The sequence below is a fragment of the Mesitornis unicolor genome, unplaced genomic scaffold (genome assembly GCF_000695765.1).
Source record: "Mesitornis unicolor isolate BGI_N332 unplaced genomic scaffold, ASM69576v1 scaffold14708, whole genome shotgun sequence".
In the NCBI taxonomy this organism is placed as follows: domain Eukaryota; kingdom Metazoa; phylum Chordata; class Aves; order Mesitornithiformes; family Mesitornithidae; genus Mesitornis; species Mesitornis unicolor.
This window is the reverse complement of record NW_010203966.1, coordinates 85,659-104,614: the sequence shown is the minus strand read 5'-3', so window position 1 is coordinate 104,614 and position 18,956 is coordinate 85,659. Positions and strand designations below refer to the sequence as shown.

The window sequence follows — 18,956 nt, the reverse complement described above, 5'->3', positions numbered from 1 at the left end:
ATATATTCTGGTCCTGCAGAGTCATACCAGCTTCATTAACAGTTAAAAAATGTAACTTAAATACTGAACTAATGTGCTCTCATTCCCACTCCCTTGTTCAGTCATGCTCTCTTTCTCACTCTCACTCTCTCTCTCTTAAAACAAGCATATTTACTTTCAAAAGACATATTTTAACTGTGAGGAAGGAGTTAAAACTTACGAACATTCAGAACATCAGGTTATCTATTTTGTGTGTTGCAGGTAAGTAGAATTAAACTGGAAATAAAATTAATGCGTCGTTGTCCTGTACGTACATCTTAGAATTGGCTTCCAAAACCCCCTTTGGAGACAGCAAAATAAACCCATCAGTTGTAATGTAATCATGGTGTTACCATCATGCCATCTTTTTAGCACATTTAAATGAAACTCAAAAACTCTTCCAGTAACAGTTACTTCAGTGAATACAGTTTTAGTCTAGCATATGATTGTCTTGATATAGGTATGGCTATTAGTGTGTGTTAGGTATCCATCATCAGAATTGGGCCATAAAATAAAAATACGATGTAAAAATTTAACGTACTGCGTTCTGCAGGACAGTCACTTCGTTTAGGGCAGCACTTGAACACAACAGCTGGAAATGAGGAAAAGAGGAAATTGCTTATTTAGGTCACTACGTTGTGTGTTACTTGTTCATGCTGTCTTCTTATCTTAGACTTGCCTAAACTTTCCTTTTTTATAGATACAGCATGGTCTTCCTCAGCCGCTAGTGACTAGGGAGGACTAGGGAGTGTTGAAGGTACTGCATTACTGATTCAAGATACCAGCATCAGTAAAATAGCTTCCTTGGACCGTGCTGGATCATTGTGATTGCCTAGTTTTAGCCAAAAATTTTCTTCTAAAACTTTACAAGATAGCCTCCTCTTTTTTTAAAGGTTTGTTATTAAATGTTAATTATGAACAGTGATAAATGAGTAGTCACTTTTTATCAGTAAATTAAGATTAAATGTGTCATTTAAAAATTAAGTTCAGGGTATCAATATTCTGTTGTTAATTTGGGCAAGGAATGGTGACTTTTCTATTTCTAGGTAATCAAAAAAAGGAACTTAAAGTGGAAAATGCCTCTTTATAGAACAAAGTTATTTTGTTTCATGAAATCATGTTCTGTAGCCTGACCTAAAAGTCTATTAAACAATTCAGTCTTGAAAACTCTGAGAATTTCCTGGCCCCTAAGTACTATCCAAAATAATCTTATAATTATTCATATGACCCAATGAACCCAACAGCTGAAGTACAAGCAAACAAATAGGCATGGATTCAGTGTCTACAAAATTAGAAGATGAGAACGAGATTTCCTGTGCTGAGGAAAATGCTCCAAGTTGCTCTTTTATTAGCTATATGTCATGGGTCGGATGTGTAAGTTTTACAGCTGTAGTAATATGCCTACTGATCTTTTACAATAATATCAGTTACAATTGGTTATAATTGAAAATATTTAGATGTACAGAAAAGTTTCTGACTGTCAATCTAAACTGTGGACTCTTTCTGATAGATTTGGAAAGATCCTCCTTTCAATATAAATCCATAATGTCTAGTACAGTAAAATCATAGAATGGCAGAATGGTTTGGGTTGGAAGGGACCTTGAAGATCATCTGGTCCAACCTCCTGCCATGGGCAGGGATGTGTTCCACCAGGCCAGGTGGCTCAAAGCCACATCCAGCCTGGCCTTGAATGCTCGAGGAATGGGGCATCTTCCCTAGTCATGAGCCTCTAAGGAAGACTCTGCTCTATCTATAGAAAGTGCCTGAAGTTTAGGAAAGTTTACGGTATGAAAACAACGTGAACAGGTAATACACATTGCAGTGACCTGAAGAATCCCAATATGAGTGTTTCTGTGATAAAAGTAATAATAGTGATTGTATAAATATGAAGACAGTTTTATTACGTGCACTTCGTCTTTGAGCTTTGACACGTTTACTCTGAGCTTGAGACCTTCATAAGCATTTCTAAGCAGTTCCTTCAGTCGCAGAGATGCAACATCCCACTGTAAGAACTGAAACTAGCCAGTGCTATGGACTTTAACCCCTACTGCTGATTGTCGTTTGGCTTTTAATATCAGAGCCACAAGAACGGAATAGGCTGTATGCTTTCTGAATCAGTTATGTAAACATATGTATTAAAATAATATTTTAACAAGTAAAGCCAGAGTTCTGCAGGAGTAGTTATAGCTAATTTTGGCAAACAGATAAGACTGTAGAAAGAGAATGACAAGCCAGGTATTTGAGGCTGGTAAGATGTGGTCTTCAACAGCCACAGTTTTTAGGATTTCTGTTTGGTTCTTTGTTTTTAAGACAGTCTTGTCAACAGGAGATTTCTTAAGTTTTTTCTGTACTGTGGGTTACCCCTCAAACTTACTGTCAATCTGTAGTTCAGAAATATGCAACTGAGCTCATCTTGCGAAGTTATTTGAATAATCAGTTCACATATCTGGAGATAAAGTTATTTTACATGTATGAGTTCTGTGGAAGCCTTTCCTCAAATGAGATGATTATGGTTATTAATAAGGTACAAAACCATTCAGATTTCTTCCTGTATCTGATGTGTGTGGGCTTTTTTGTTTGTTTCTTAGAGAAAATCTAGACTCACTGCTGCTTCACATACAGAATAATAATTGAAAGAAAATAGATGTGTGGGAAGAGGGCTGTTGGGTTCCTCTGCATTGAATGCTTGGCATTCACCTGTCTTGAGTGCACCCATCCCACAGCCAGTGTTTCAGAAATAAAAAAGATGAGCGAGATGCCAGTTTTAAACCTTTCATGACCTAATTAAAATAATTAATTTATATCTACCTTAGACGAAAGTAAGCCTCTAAGGACAAGTAAATAAATAAAGGTGTGCATTAGCTTAGTAGTTGTGCTTAGAACAGATTTTAGAATAAGGTTGAAATAACACAGATATTTGAATAATGTTTTAATTTATTTAGTTACTAAGACAGCGTGTTGTTTGTAAGTGAATTTGTTGATAGAAGTTTGGAGAAAGTAAGCACCCAATTAGAAAATAAAAAGGAATTTGTTGATAGAAGTTTGGAGAAAGTAAGCGCCCATTTAGAAAATAAAAGGAGAATACTTGCTGCATAATTTACAAGAGTAGAACAGTTAAGAGAAATTTAGCTCAGAATAGTGTGTTTAGAAGTACCAGGAAAATAAGAAAGCTATGATTTAAACTGAAGAAGGCAGCGAGAGAACTTAGTAATTAAATGATAAGTATTAAGACAAGTATTTTTTCACATATACTTTTTTGCTAGCAGAAGTATAAATAGCTGACCAGAAAGTGACATTTTTGGCCTTTCCTGGGTAAGATTAGAGAAGTCTCTCTTACTGGCAAGGGCATTGCTTCACGTTGCTGAAAAGTGATGTGAATTGCTCCTTTGTGTTCGGTGCCATCCTTTCATTTTCTCTGTAATCAAATTGAAATTTCAAGTACTTACTGAACATTCTTTCAAATGGCAGTTCATTGATGTCTTTTGTCAGCCTCTGTTTTATATCTTAAGAGCAATCTTCTTAGTAGTTATTTGGATCTAAAGTGTATTACCTGCCATGAGAAGTTACAGATTTTAAAATAATTAGTACTGTTACCTTACAGAAATGGAAAATTAGTAATTCACCAAGTAATTCAACCAAGTTTTATCAAAAGTGAGAATGATGACTTGTTGGAAGTTTGGGCCTGCTGTTACAATTTCTAGTCATAAGTAAATCCAACTCTCAATTGTATTTGGGTTTTTAAAACTGCATCATCATTTTCTTATGATCATAAATTAAAAGATTCCCCTACTAAAGACAGTGGTCATGTACCGGAACTGGATGGGGATGGCTGGTGTTATTTCTGAAGAATGTTGAGTTATGTTCCCTAGCAGGAGAGCATTCTGTGATTAAGGCTTCCCCCTGCAAGATGGTTTGATCCTCTTCAAATTCAGTTTCTGCTCCTTGAAATGATCTCATCCTTAACAGGATGCAGTTCATAAGAAATATTGGCTGGTGAGGTAACGCACATTCTGTAATTGCAGTTGAAGCTGTAGAGAGTTCACAGAACTTCAGTTAATGAACATTACTATTTGGGCACATCTGTGCCTGTCCACTCTTTTGGCTGCCTTCCAGCTGTCATGATACTGCTCCCTGTGTTACCAGGGAGAACTCATCTGTTCTCCTGTGCCCTCTGCTGCTCTGGGCCATGTTGCCCGGTTACAACTTACTGTGTAAAATTTCATACACAGCAAAAGTGCTGTTGGACAAGTGATGGTTATTGCTCTGTGGCACGGCACTCTGCCTTGTGCTCTGCCCTGGCACTGTAAAGATCCACGTCTTCAGAATCGTTGGAGAGAGAGTGAAAGTTTGAAAAGCCTTTGAGAAGAGACATTGTAACAAGGATGTTGACAAGGCAGTTGCTGGAAGGTTACTGCAGCAGTGTTTTATCTAAATTGCTGGAAACTGGAGCTCATTCATAGAAGAGCAAAGGAAAACATCTGGGCTTCCCACAGTGACTGTAACACTGCTCATTATTTAAAAAGCCGTGAGTGTATCAGTGTCCTGAGTGTGCTGGAGCAAGCACTGACTGCTGTGATGAAGAGGTGCACAAAGACCACTAATCCTTTCCTGTGATAGACTCTTTCCATTGGGTGTGTAAGGGTGCTTACTGCACAGGCTCCAGTGCGTGCACCTCATCTGCCAGTCACACGAACCCTGCCCTGGGGAGGACAACTTCCTTTTGACGGCGTAGATTTATTCCTGTTGTAAGGAGAGAGTGATCGTATATGCTAGACTGTATCTTGGCCTTGTCCCCTGCCCAGTTTCTGAGCAGTGAGGGCATAGCATACGGTGTTTGCTTTTACTGATTGCCTGCAGTTGCAAATTGTGCAAGCAGAGATATTTTTTTAAAATCACAGTCCTGTTAAATGCATTGAAAAAGTGCACACAGTGCAAAAAACCCTCCATCTTACTCCATTTTACTGTATTTTCTTTGTTTTGTCTGTTGATTGCATTCAGTGCAGTGACCCTTCAGTTCTTTCTAGCTCAGCTCTCTACTCAGAAATCTTCCCCTTTGTCTTCCCTAATGTTTCCATGCTGTTCTACTGCTGCAGTAACCAAACCTTTCTATTTCTTGCATTCTCAAAGTAGTTCCTGGTTTTCTTCTTTACAGTGTCCCTGACAAAAGACGAGCAGCACCTGAGAACTGCTCCTACCTGAACATGCCCGAGCCACGCTGTAGTAAACTGTGCATTTGTCAAGCACTGGGCAAAACTGTAGCACTATTGATTACTGTGTAGATGTATTTTAAACAAGGTTTTCTCCCTGCTCCCCCAGCACAACGGTGTTCCTGATACGTTACGAGGTACACTTCAGATTGTACTGTGGCACTGTATTATCTTATTTTCTAAGCATTTTTTCAAATACAAAACAGCATTTCAGCAGTCTGGAGATATTTTAAGGAATTTTTCCATTGCAAAAATTAGCATCTTAGCAGTCAAGATATTCTGTTCAAGTACCATGTGAAAGTACATAAAGAGAGCAAGATATGAGCAAATTAAGATGTAGAGAACACTGTTAACCCCTGATGTTCTGAACAGTCCTTGCACAATTGCATATGTTTCACTGCACATGTGTGTTTATAGTTGACGAGTCCCTAGTGCAGCTCTTGAGATCACGTGCACACAGACCTCCCAAGGCCATTCTGCATCGTCCTGACGTGCTGTAGCGGATGGCGACCATGTCACACCATGCCAGAACACTCCTCTGCTGCTGTTTCTGGAACACGAATGCAAACTTGCACCAAATGGCTGTGTTTCAGCAAAAGTTCCTGAAGGTGATGACAGCTCTTTTTCTCCTGTTGGTCAAGCTGCAGGCAAGCTAGGTGGCGAGTGCCATGGCTGCAACTGCTGTCAGTGTCGCTTTGCAGGGCAGTTTGTTGGCTGGCAGAGCCAGCCAAAGGGTGACGCTCAAATACATCTCCAAGGACTGTTGAGTGTGAAGAAGGGCATCATGACATGTAACCCTTTATTTTATTATTGTTATTTTTTTTAATCTGGGATTGTTGTTAATACTTTAAGAATGTCGCCTGTTAGCCAAAAAAGATGGATCATGAGATGCTGGGAGAGGATTCGTGGGAATTTTTGAGTTTGACCCCAACTTGTGAAACTGCAGTTGCTTCCAGATATGCTGTTTCCATATTTGCCACAGTGCACCTAGGGAGAAACTGTGCTATAGAGTGTCATGGCAAACAAGAAATCAGAGAAGCTCGGGATAGGTGGTGAATCTCACACAAATTCGAGTGGCAGTACAATTTCCTAAAGCTTATGGATAACTGTTTGTCATCATCCACTGCGTCTTGAATAGTAAGTTAGGAATGGAATTTAATTGACCACAGATTTATATCCCTTGTCCTGCTTGTCTCATAAAATACCAGAACTTCATAAGACACATAGCCAAAAATTTGATCAGCTGTTCTGCTGTGCACTTACTTGGTCACAGGCTGCCAAGTGCCACTAAGAAGATAATGTTCTAGCAGTCTAAATATCTAGGTTTTGTACTCCACATGCTGAAAAACATTAGAAAAAACACTCAAATTAATTCGGTTTCTCAAAAAGGTTTCTGAAGACCTCACCTACGTGATTGCTAGCATCTTTGCACTTTTTGAGTGGAGAACATGTGGAGTGGTACACACTTGGACACAATTCTTGATCACCTCCAGTCTTTCCTGCTACTGTTTTCTTTCTTTAAATATAGTTTTGTAGCAGGAACCCCTGGCATCCGTACTTCATACATAGTGACATGAAGCTTCTGTGCTGAAACAGATTAACTGTCCTGAAACAGGCAGGTGGTGTAAAATTGTCCAAAAACCCAGTAAATTTATAAATTTGTTTACAAATGAAAAAGTGTTTGTATGTATTTGCTGCTTTGCCAAGAATTGGACTTTTTGCAGGGGAAGTTTGAGTGGTAGTGAAGTTGCTTACAGATGTTTGTTAACTTGCTGTTCAATATTAATATTTTTTCTTTTAGGCATCTCTTTCATCTACATTTTCTTGCACTTTAAGTAAATTTTTCAAAATTTTAGTTGGTGACTTCAGCAGTAGTGGTAGAAAATGCCATAGAACCATTTTTTCTGTAGCTTCTGAAGATTTCTGTTATTATAATTAGAGGTTTTTTTCCCTTGACGTTGCAAATAGACATCTGTACAGAATCTGATTTCTTGCCGTCGTCTTAACCAAATTTTACAGTGAATTTCTCTGCAGAGATGCCTGAGCTTCATGACAGCACAGCAAGGAAACTGATGGAGGAAGCATTGTAACTAGATTCAGTAGTGCTGTAAGCAATAAGCACGCTCAAGTAAGCCAGCCTTCTCAGAAATGGGACTTCTGGCAGAGTCAGTGCTGAGAAACAGGTAATTTGTTTGGAGCTGTCTTAGGTCAGAAAGCTGCAATGCTTTTCCGGAACTGGCCTTCAAAGCACTGTCCAGATGTCTTTGTACCTGTAATGTTTACTCGGACTTGAAAATTAGAAATGAGAAGTGGAGAACTGACTGTACAAAGTAGTGTGATTGATTTCTATTTTTGCACAGCAGGATTTAATTTTGAAAATATGAGCTAGATTAAAAACAAGGTCGGCACTTGTTCTGTATTGGCTTCTGTAAGAAATCTGTGTGAGTTCACGTGACCAGTCTTCAAATCCCAGCTCGGCGGCAGACCTTTTTTCACAGATCGGTCTGATTTTCGGCATTTCTGCAGATCCCAGTTGACAGTTGTTTGTTCCAACATCTTTGAGCATCAAGGGTTTAGCAGTTTAGCGTTGTTCAGAGGGTGATTAAGCGACTGGTTTTCTCACAGTGAACTAGGGCAAGGGATAAATGTTAAAAATAATTATGTCCAAAGTAGCTTTTGCATTTATTGCTAAAAGAAGTGTTCCTTGGGCTATGGCCTCACTCTTGTTTAAACAGAATAAAGTTGGGTGGTATATCAAGTTTGATTAGGTGAGCAATTTTTCACGTAAGAATGTTGGGAAAAGTAATTTACTAATAAAAATTTCATTAGGAAATTTGTTTATTTCCACTTCTGAAAATAATACAGTTTTTTTCAAAAGGAGATAATAGTAAGGAGTACTAGGAGAATATTCCTTCATTTTGTTTAAAAAAACCCCTGACCTCACAACATCCTTGGAAGAAAATGGCCAGTAACAAGTGCTGGCTTTAGGTCTTTAAATGTCTTTAAAAAAAGTAATTTCTTAATCTGTTCTGCCCTTGTGCTTTAGCAGTGACCTTGAAATGACATGGGCTAATCCGTGTGCCTGTGGCCATGACGGATAAATTGAGAAAACCCAAGATCCGTCAGAGAATGGTGCGACTGTCAGCGTCACCTCTTTTTTAATTTTAGCAAGGAAATGCTCTGAAGTGTGATGCTGGAGTGCCAGTTTGGAAGACATAAAACTGAAGTATTGCCTGACTGTGCGTTGTCACCCATTTCTTTCATTTTAAGCAGATTCCCCTCCTGGTGTTTCCTCTCTCAGCCCCACTCCCTCCCAGCCAAGTTCAGTTTACATATTCCTCTTTCTGACCAGAGGGCTTTTTTCGTAGCAGACTGCTGTCGTGTTTCATGCTATAGATATTTGAATTGCACTGTTGTGGAACAAATACAAGTAAAGCAATTGAAACGGTCCTTGGCCATGACTTCCAAGAGACCACTGTTAGCTTCATTTGGTCAATATTAATGAGGAGTTTCTTCTGAAAAACCTGCGGAGTTTGGAACATCACCATCAGAATTTACTCATTTTAATGAAATTTTTCTTGAAACAGAACAGATTTGGAAAAAGCAGCATTTCCTGTGATGTTTTTAATTGTATTTAGGCTTGCATGTTTTGTAAACCTCTGTGTTTTCAAAGGAGATATTTAAGTGATCTTCAAGACATACTGTCCTGAGAGTTAATGTACCATTCTGGTTTACAGGCATTTAAAATTGCTTTAAAAACGTGCAACATAAGAAGGCTTTGTTGAATGCTGCACATGGGTTGTTGGCAGCCCTCCTTAATAAAAATGCTCTGTAGGTGAACAGCCAGGAGGTCAGCCTGGAATGCAGAGTACCAGCTGAGCATATATGTATATATATGTCTGTGCATGTGTGTATATGTACACACACACACATCTCCTACATTTCAGAGCTTCATTTTGATCATACAAAATACATCCTTGGAAGCTTTTAGAAAGGGTTTGGACAGATGCTGATCAGAAACAAAGCAGTGAATTATTAAAGCCCCATTAGGGCCTATTTTCTGTTGTTTTTCTGTCACAGTAGTAAAAAGTGTAATTTTTTGTGGCTGTTCTTTACAATGAGCTTTTTGGGTGCACGTATTTTTGATTATGACAATAAAGCTAGAGAAATTAAGCCTGCTTCCTAACAACGTGAATCTTTGGTCTGTTCTGAATTCCAATTCCTGGATTTCAAATAGGCAGAGCAGCTGCTGGGTGTTTGGCAAAATGGTAACATGCTCCCAGGTTCTGAGCTAAATACCTGGGGCAAAAAAATGTGAAAAGAGAAACAAATAAAAGATCACAGTAAACAGGAAGAGGTACATGTAAGTTTAAGTAAGAAATCAGAACGATTACTTTTACGTACTGTTAAATCCAGTGTTTGCAGTACAGCAGCACCCATGAACTCCAGCTTAATTTTGGACAAAGATCTGTCATAAACTGTAGGGCTAAGAATGGCCGTGATGTGTAGGTTTCTGCAGCTTTTACATAGTAAAGCTACAGTAATGTGTGGAGGAAAGGACATAATGCAGTTTGCAATTTCAGTGATGATTAAACAGAAGAGAAGGTTTTAAGAGAAAAATGTGGAATAGTTTCAAGGCCAGAATGAGTTACTTGTTCTTACAGCTATTTTTAAAGAATATCTTAACAAAATATGTCTGTTGTCAGTGTACAAAAGTTTTATTGCCTGAAGGTTATCAATAAGCTAACTTGCATATCCCGTTTTAAGTTACTGGAAGCGAAAATATTTTTTTAAGTAAAGTTTTGATGATTTATTGCATACATTATTAAGAGCTGAAAAATCTACTTTGTTTTCATGTATTTTCTAAATATGGACTTGGTTGTAAAGCTACAGGGATGGAATACTTCCTAAATCTGATCTTTATTTCAATGCTAATTTTCATCTGTAGGTTAAGAGGGCATACTTTTCTTCTGTAGTATTCTGGAAAATTTTATGTTGCAAGCAAATTTTATTTTCTTTTTACTTACCATTAGAATCCCTTTGAAAATAGAAGAAAGTGAAAATCTATCAATGCCATAATATACCTTTATTGGAATACTGCTGTATTAGTATATGATGTTAACCTGTTTCAGCTCCTTTCTTATTTGAAAAGTATCAAAAAAAGAGAGAAGGAATTAGAATGTATGCTTTTATTGCCTGAAGTAAATCTTGAGGTATTATAATTGCTCATAACCTTTAACTCTTACATATGTGCTCATTACAGTGGTATAGATAAGTAAGTACACCCTAAACTTCTTGTAGGCATCAGCACTTTGCACAACTTCAACAGAAATCTGAAGTACGTTTAATACTGCTGTGCTTTTAGATGGAGATACCGTCCTCATCTGTGTGCAGCAGAAGTGACACAGTCATAGCTTTAACACGTCAAAACAAACAGTATTTGAAAATGTTACACGAAGCACAGAGTCTTTGGAGGCAGCGAGTGCCCCGAAGCCTACTTTATACGAAGGAGATTAACACCGTGATTGTGTGTATAATCTCTCCAGCAAAACGCTGTCGCCTACTTCTGTCAACAACTGGTTTCTTTGCTTTGGCAGCTGAAAGAAGTTTTGGTTGTGTAGTCAGCAGAACATGCCTTTTGTAAGTTGCAGAACCCAAATTTAAAAATATTTTGGAAGGTAACTGCTGTTTTGAGAAGTTAAATTGTTTTAATTGGCTAAATATTTTTTAAACGAGCTCAGAAGACTAATGCTGTCTGCTATGTGTGATTCACTTACACTCCATGCATCAGGCAGGTCCACTCTTTTACATTTCACCTTTTGGAAGGGCGTTTCAAATGCACATACCACTGTTCCCTGCTGACACCTGATTAGGAGCTCAGCACTTATCCTCTCCAGATAATGTACGCTCGAAGAGTACTTCTTCTTTCTGAATAAAGATGGAGACGGGCAGTGTTCTTCCTGAGGGTCCGCAAGTCCATAAAGCTGTTGTATACCAAGTAAAAGAAGATAAAGAGGCTCAGCTAAAGGCTTAATAATTCTAGAAGCCTCAGACCAAATACATTTTGGAAAATTTGCAGGATGGTGGGACGAGAGATAGAGACCACTGCATTTCACTGTGTAATGAATCACAGAAGCCGTATTTCTGATGGAATCGAGTTATGTGTGTCATAGTCAAAATTTGAAAGATTTAAAAAAAAAAAGTTAATAAATATGTCAGTGCTTTTTTTCAAATAATTGCATTATATTACTAGTTAATAAATTATCATATTTTGAATAAAATTTTGCTGTTTTCCCAAATACATTTTTAATACAAAAATTAAGGCTGAGAAATGTGTACTTTAATAAAAGTTGCATTGTGTTTGATTTTCCGCTTTATAGCGAAAAAACAAAAAGTAAACAGCGTGCCAAATGTTTAACTTGGTGGCTGAATCAAAGCTTCCGCTGTTCTCAGATTCCTTACCCAGATGAAAGAATTACATCGTCATTCACAACTTCTGCTGGTAGAGAGTGGGATGCCTTGTGAGAGCAGGGCGTTTGAACCCTCCTCATGCCACGGCAGGGTGAATGCAGCTCCTGGGGCAGAAGAGGAGATCCCTGTGCTGAGGCTGCTTCCCTCCATGGTTGTGTGCCCTGGGTCAGGGTGCCGGTGCCTCTGGCGTGTGGCTGCACAGACTGTGCAAACGGTTCCCTATCATTTGACTGAGCCCATGTGTGCTCGCGTCGGAGGACTGGATGTGACTTCTGCCATGGTGATGGATAGCTGTATTTTGTTTATTATGTGGGGAAGGATGGCAACAAGACACGAACCGTTAATCACAAAATACAGTTATTAAGCCGTCAGCTTATTTCTTGTGCTCCTCTAAGGACCAACAGGGAACAACCCCATGAAAATTGGCTCAGCACCTGTCCTGGTAACTGTTCTAATGACCTTTGCCTATGTTAATTTTTAGTTTGGTAGTTTACACTTTGTAATTACAAAGCACAGATCATTGAAACAAATTATTAATGTTAATCAGTAAGTCAGCATACAAGAATGCAAAGAATCAAGTCTCTCCTTGTATATTAAATGAAAAGATTTCTTCCAGATTCCTGCTTTGATCATTAGACTCTTTTAAATAAGCAAACATTACTTAGTTGCTAAGCCACAGGCTGAAGTTCATTAGTGTGTTAGCACAAATATTGGAAGAAGAGTACTAAACCAATATTAGATAGAGGACCTGTGCGTAGGCTGGAAGTAATGCAATGAACGTGACACCAGAACATTTTGAGAGATTGCTCGTGGCGATTAAACCATTTCTGTTTGCAAAAACCCGCCCAGCAAGAAAAAGTGCGAACCCTGGGTAGATCTGTGTTTCTGCTGCTGCTATCTGTAAGACTCTACTGAAAGTACAATAGGTTTAATAGTTTTATGAATAATTCTGTGTATATTCTTTATTTTAAAGGTTGATTATATGTATTGATGTGCCTTTTTTTGTCTAATGGTGATCCTTAAATCTAGTTTTCATTAGAATGTTTTTAACCATAGATTGAAAGCCAGAATGCCATCATATCTAACTCAGTTCAAAATATTAGCAGATCAGTTTTGGATTTATAGATTGTCGGCTTTGATGCATAAATGCAGTGTTTAATGCAGTGCCTTTTTGCAGAGGCTGTTGAACTTCACAAGAAGGCATGCTAGTTTGGAATTTTTTGGCGGTCACTTTATTGCCTCAAGCAAACGAACTAACAGTTCATGCTTTTGCATTCTTCACAGATCTTCAATACAGTGAGAGAAGAAGAAGGAGCAGAAGATATTTTTGAGTGTTTTCCTTTTCTTCTGAGAAAGCTCCCAGCGTTTGATACAGACTCTACATGCGAAGGCGATGGTTTTTGTGTAAAACCATGTGTAGCAGGTGCTTACTGTCGATATCGAGCCACTTCACAGAGGACTGCGCTCTCTGACTATGTAACTGGTGCTTTACTAGAGGCAACAACATCATTAGGAGCAAGAAGCGGTCTTTTAAACATCTTCGGAGGATCAACTGGAAGAACAATGCTTAAAGGTAATGAAAATTTGTTTTTTTAAAACCTGTCCACTTTAGGTATAGCGTGTATTGCAAAATACATAATAGTGTATAATATTCTGTAGTTCATGTACTCAGATATGAAGTTAACAGATAAAAAAGGTTTTCGTGTTTTCAGAGATTTTTCCTTTGCAAGCATGATGTCTCATAATGACTAGCTGTGTTAGTTTAATAAAGAAAAACGTATGCAAAACTGAAATGAATCTTATTACGAAACAGACACCTTTTCAATTTTATTTTTCTTTTTAGAAAAAATGTTCCTCTGCATCCAAAATTACTGCCTAAGCCGTTGTTGTGTTAGGGCGTTCTTTGTGTAGTATTTCTCATTTACCAAGTGCCCTTGCTCATGGGCTGGCTTGGCTCAGGACCTTAAGAAAGAAGTGTATACTCCACTTGGTTGTTATAATTGCCATTATACAACTGTCTGTCAGCGTAGCGCTGTGTGGTAAGTATGCACAGTTCATTACTGGTTCGTTATTGGTCATCTCCTGCATCCATCATCTTTCTCGTATTGGGTCAAAGACCGTGCGTGTTGTCTATATGAAAAACGCCCCTTGGAGGATGGATGTTACACGCTAATTTCCATGCTGATCATCTTAGTCTGCAATAAGAATACCACTGTGGGATTTAGTTTAGTCAGGTTTCGAAGTTAAGCAGGACAAAGGCGTTCTTGGTACAAATTCATTGCATTAAAACAGCGTTTTGTGCAGAATAGTAACCGTATTTTAAATTTTTAATTAATGCCTGGAATGTTTCCTAAGGTACTCGAGCGTTTGGGAATTTATCATCATCTGATACGCCGTAACAAAAGGATGTGGTATCTCAGTTGCACAGTTGTAGAATTGAAGCATGTGAATATTCTGGCTTGCCCACGTTTTTACAGGAATATGGCAAAATTAATACAGAATTCTCAGTGCAGTTCCTTAACTAGGACAGATACCGACCTCACTTTTACAGACAAATAATGATACAGCTTGTGCTCGGTTCGGGTTTTTTTATTTTTATCCCAACGTGTGTCCCTTTCTAGTTTTAATTAGTGTCTCTTTAGGTGAATGAAATGCCAGAGAGAGGCACTGAAAGGGTGTAAGAACAACAGGTACAGATGGCAAACTGCAGCATCTGAGTGAATTTCAGTAGTATGCTAAGCAACATTACTAAGCTTCACATACCCTCATCTTCTGTGAGAGACAGAGATATGTACAGCGCAGGGTCCTGTTGTGGTGGGGTTTTTCCTTTTTATTTTGTTTGGTTTTTATTTGTTCTGGGGAGATGAGTGCTTTAGGAAAATAAACATGTGCTTTCCTGGACAGCAAGGTTAAAAGAACCGAGTCATGTTCTTGGTGGTGCAGTGTGCTGGACCTTCTTCCTACAGAGCAGCAGAAGAGAACAGTAGAAGTTCTGATGTCCCAGACCTGATCGAGACTAAGGCTGCTGTCCCGAGTGCAAATGTCAGCCTCCCGTGAGCCGTGTTGCTGCAGTGCCTGAAAAGCCCGGGTGGCAGCTGTCACCACAGAGCTGCAGGGTCTGAGTTCTGAAGCTGGAAGCAACAGCAGGGTTTAGCTTAGGGTCACTGATGAGCTAATATGGCTGTATATTTTCATAGAGCCTGAACTAGTGACTGCACATGTGTGCCCTGTGTACCAGCACCCTTTACACGAGTTTGGGGACCTCTGCGGTGCCCATATTACATGGTGTATGCTCCGGTTGTTGTATTCTGAGCCCAAGCAAGTGAGACCTTAAAGAAGAGGCCAAGGTGGTAAACCCTGATTCGTAATTCCAAGCTGTGTAGACAGTAGAGATTTGATTTACTGTAGTGGTCTAGATATGATTTACTGTAGTGGTCTCTGTTGAAGAAGAGATGTGCTGCTCCATTTAGATCTCTAGATTGCCTTAGGTATTTTTATCTGTATTATGAAGTTCAGTTCAGTTCAGTTCATCAAAATGTTTACCTGTAACACAGGCAAAATACAATTGTGTTTAAAAGATGCTGTGATTAATATTCTAGTTTTCAATGCCTGTATACATTGTAATGCATTTTATTTAAACATATTGTTACCTTTTCGCAGGCATTATGCAAACATACTCTTAAGTAGAAGAGGATTCTACTTTTATTTGATTGAAAAATACGGATTATCTGGGTAATTCTAGTTTTATTTTCTAAAATGTTTGGGAGTAGGAGAGTTGTATGTGCCTCTTACTCTCACATTACCAGTGACAAATGGTTTTGAAGAAAAAAGTCTTTTAATAATATGTATGAAACAAGGTTTAGTATAAATGAGTTATCTTATAAGTAAATATAAAATTGGAGGCTTCAGTTTACCGGCTTTTAAAATATATTTTTTTTTAAGTATAGTTCTTTCTGTTTCAAATCAGGAAACAGCTTGGTCAGACAATTTTTTCAGAGCTGGGGAATATTGTCTACAAACTGTGTTCTTTTGGAGGTTCATTGCTTGTACTGTCACTTCGGTACATTCTTCTTCCAGGACTTTCTGGAAGAAGTAGAAACTAGGAAATGTGTGACTGTACTGAAAGGGTGCAGTTTTTTCAGTGAGAGTGATAGCTTTCTTGAGAAGAAGTTTCCATCGCAACCTGAAATGTAGGGTTTTTATTCTACTTGTAAAAATAATTACAATAAACAGGTTAGATAACAGGTTTAGTGGTTTATCATGGAGTTCATTTATAGGCTCAGTGTAGTGATGTTGTTAGACGTGTGGCTGTAAACTGTAGAATGTCACTTAATGGGCATGTGATGTGACTGGGCAGCAGGTATAGAACCTGGTTGCATCCTCTCATGCATTTTGGCTTTGCAGGAACTGCATTTTTAGTGTCTTTTTTAAAAACAAAATAACTCAGTGGTACTCAGAATTGCACAAAGTGCTTCACTCACACAAGCTTTTTCTTTATCTTTTTCTGAAATTGTGAAAATATGCAGAAGTATCCCTACTTTTTGTCTAGAGCTTAATAACTTACGTCATGCCTTATCCAAAACAGTTGAAACAGCCAGCAGGGCACAAAGCTCTTCTCCCAGCCTCTCATCTGGTCACTGAAGCCCTCACAGTAGCACACAGAATGTGGTGTATGGACTGAGAATAGATGCTTTTTTACAGAGGTGAGAAGCTTTCAGCGGAAACTGCTTGAAATTCAAAAAGAAAATCTAGTTTGTGCACCTGTGCTATTCGCTGGTGCACCACGATGACGGAGAATCAAGTTTTTCTGGTAAGGAAGTCACAACTAGTAAGTTACAGCTCAGACCAGCAACTTCAGTTCAGTCTGAAAGCAGTGGAAAGCTGACTCACAGGGGACACAGAGTGGGTGGCTGCTGAATTCCACACTCCACGATTTCTGAACTGCTCTAAGGGGCAACCCGTGTACGGGTTGTGTTGCAGTATATCCAGTCTTGTGCCAAAGACATGGAACGTCATATCAAGGTCCATGTCAAGTAGTTGTGTATCTTCCACTAGGTAAAACCATTCCTCAGCTTTGCTGCAAGTTAAGCTTCAGTACAGACGTGAGACTGCGGCCACAATTTAGATGCTTGTCAACTCTAGAGTAATGATTACTGCACTTGGAATTATTTTCATGACAGTTCTTGAAAAGCTTCAAAAGTGGAAGTGAATTTGTTTATTAAAACCAGTCAGTATCAGCCAGTCTTGAAAAGATCTCAAGGGCTGTCGAATTCATGTTTGGAGGACCTCTTCTGCACCGGACAACATTCCACTACTTTTCTTTTGAAATGTTTGCAATTCCTGGAGCTTGAGTTCATCACACTCTTGCATAATCTGTTTAAAGAGGAGCCCATTACTTTAATGGGGAGGACTTTGAGAGGAAGACTTCTCAAGAGCTTGATACACTCTGTAGTTAGGGGTTTTATGTAGTAGCTGCACTGGAAATAGGGATCCTGCAAACACAGAGTCCCTAATGCTGGGATGGGCTCTTGGTTTTATGTCTTCCTAGCACTAAGCACATTGCGAGTTCTTCGTGTTCAGTCCTTCAGGAGTTACTTAGTGCCCTGAGCAGTGAACCTTACAGTCACAAGTAGTCCGGCTCCAGGAAGCACTGTTCTAGGGTTTTGTTTGGTAGTTAAGGACCCTAAATGCTCCGAGTCCCCAGGCCTAGGGTGGTCTGGTGGGCAGATTGGCTGCCAGTGGTTTTAGTTCCAGAGAAGGCTTCCAAACATACCAGACCCCCGAAGCCAGAATTCCCAGTCATGTGGATCTGGGACCGAGTCTTTAAAAACTTGTATGGGGCCTGCTCTGGAGGAGACTCCTCTCCTGGGTCTGCACCAGCGAGCCAGCACACCCTGGGGATGGCTCACAGAGCTGTCAGGCTCCCGACTGAGGAGCTGCGACTCTGGTTCTGGTAGCACTGGGACAGGCTGGGAGTGGACTCCCGGGAACCGCGGATGCCTGGAGTTCCCACAGCTGCTCAGTGACGTTCACATCCGCATCAGCATCTTTGTTACTACAGAGAACATAAGTTTCACGTATGGGCGCTGAAGACATTTCAGCTTTAGCACCTCTGCATGTAACTCAGAGTTTCTGGTTAGTAAGGAGTTTTGAGAATGTCTTTCAATGGGATTTGGATTGAAACCAGATTTCTTCCCATAGAAAGGAAATCCTGTTTCTCAGCCTGTTTTGTTTCTTACAAATTGATTGTTACAGAAGTTTGTTCATAGTTGTGAATGGGCCAGAACTTCCACTGGAATAATATTTGAAGACGCGGTCATTGTCACAGTTCATGTAGTGCTGACATTTTTATGCAGAAAGTGAAAAAAGTTTTGGGTCTTTTTCAATCTTAAAAGAAGGAACTAGAGTATGTGAAAATGTTTGTGCTTTGTATTTGATACTGGTACCCAGAGTCATTGTTGGGAAGAAACTTGTGCCCTTCCTTCCCTGTCCCCCTGCCAGCATAGCTTGTCTCATCCTTACTGTCCTCTTTCTGAGTTCAGTAAGGTATATTACTGAGATGAAAAGATACGTTATTAATTCAGGCAGCAGATTGAAGTTAACTAGTGTAAGTATTCTAAGTAAGAAAAGAATAAAAATATATATCTGTGAAATTGCCTCTTTGGACAGAACAGTTATCATACTGTAAGATATCATGCAGGAAGATAGAATTTTCTATGGATCTGTATATCCTAACCAGTGTATAAAGCTAAGCAGTTAAGAAACAGAACTGAGTTTCAGGCAGGTTTGTGTAGATCTTAGTTCTAATAATGTTATGTGGCAGTTTGGTACGCTGATCATCCTTTAACTTGTGTAGCTGCTTGTTTTTGCTGGTAGTCTACAGCTGTTGTTTCCACAGCAGAGAAGAGAAATTAAATTCATAGAATGAGTCTGACTGCTATCAGAGCCTTGCTGTGAGGAAGGGAATGAAGGATGTGCTAGTGTGTGTTGAGGAAGGCTGAGAGGGCAGAGGTTTGTGCGAAGTGATGTTAGTTTTAAAATCAAACTTCTTATTTCTTTATGGAGGGTAATTAGTCTTCGGAAAAAATGAAATGGAATTTTAAGTGCAGATAGTTAATCCCTGAACTGCTGCTTATTGTTTATTATTTTAACGGTCTCAACATTTGTTTGAATGGGCCCTGTAGAAGCAGTGTCCATGGGAACTTTTAAAGTGTAGAATGGAACTTTTTCAGTATGTTTATGTTAGCGTGTCAATCATCA

The 18,956-nt window shown here is 39.1% G+C and overlaps 1 protein-coding gene across 2 annotated transcripts in view; it reads left to right on the top strand.

Annotated features, from left to right (window-relative positions):
- PLCE1 (phospholipase C, epsilon 1) overlaps positions 1-18,956 on the top strand; it is a 121,407-nt gene that overhangs the window by 27,277 nt on the left and 75,174 nt on the right. For both annotated transcript variants that reach the window (XM_010190918.1, XM_010190917.1), the window contains exon 2: positions 12,981-13,269. In XM_010190918.1, coding sequence (XP_010189220.1) covers positions 12,981-13,269 — 289 coding nt within the window. The remainder of the gene's footprint in view (positions 1-12,980; positions 13,270-18,956) is intronic.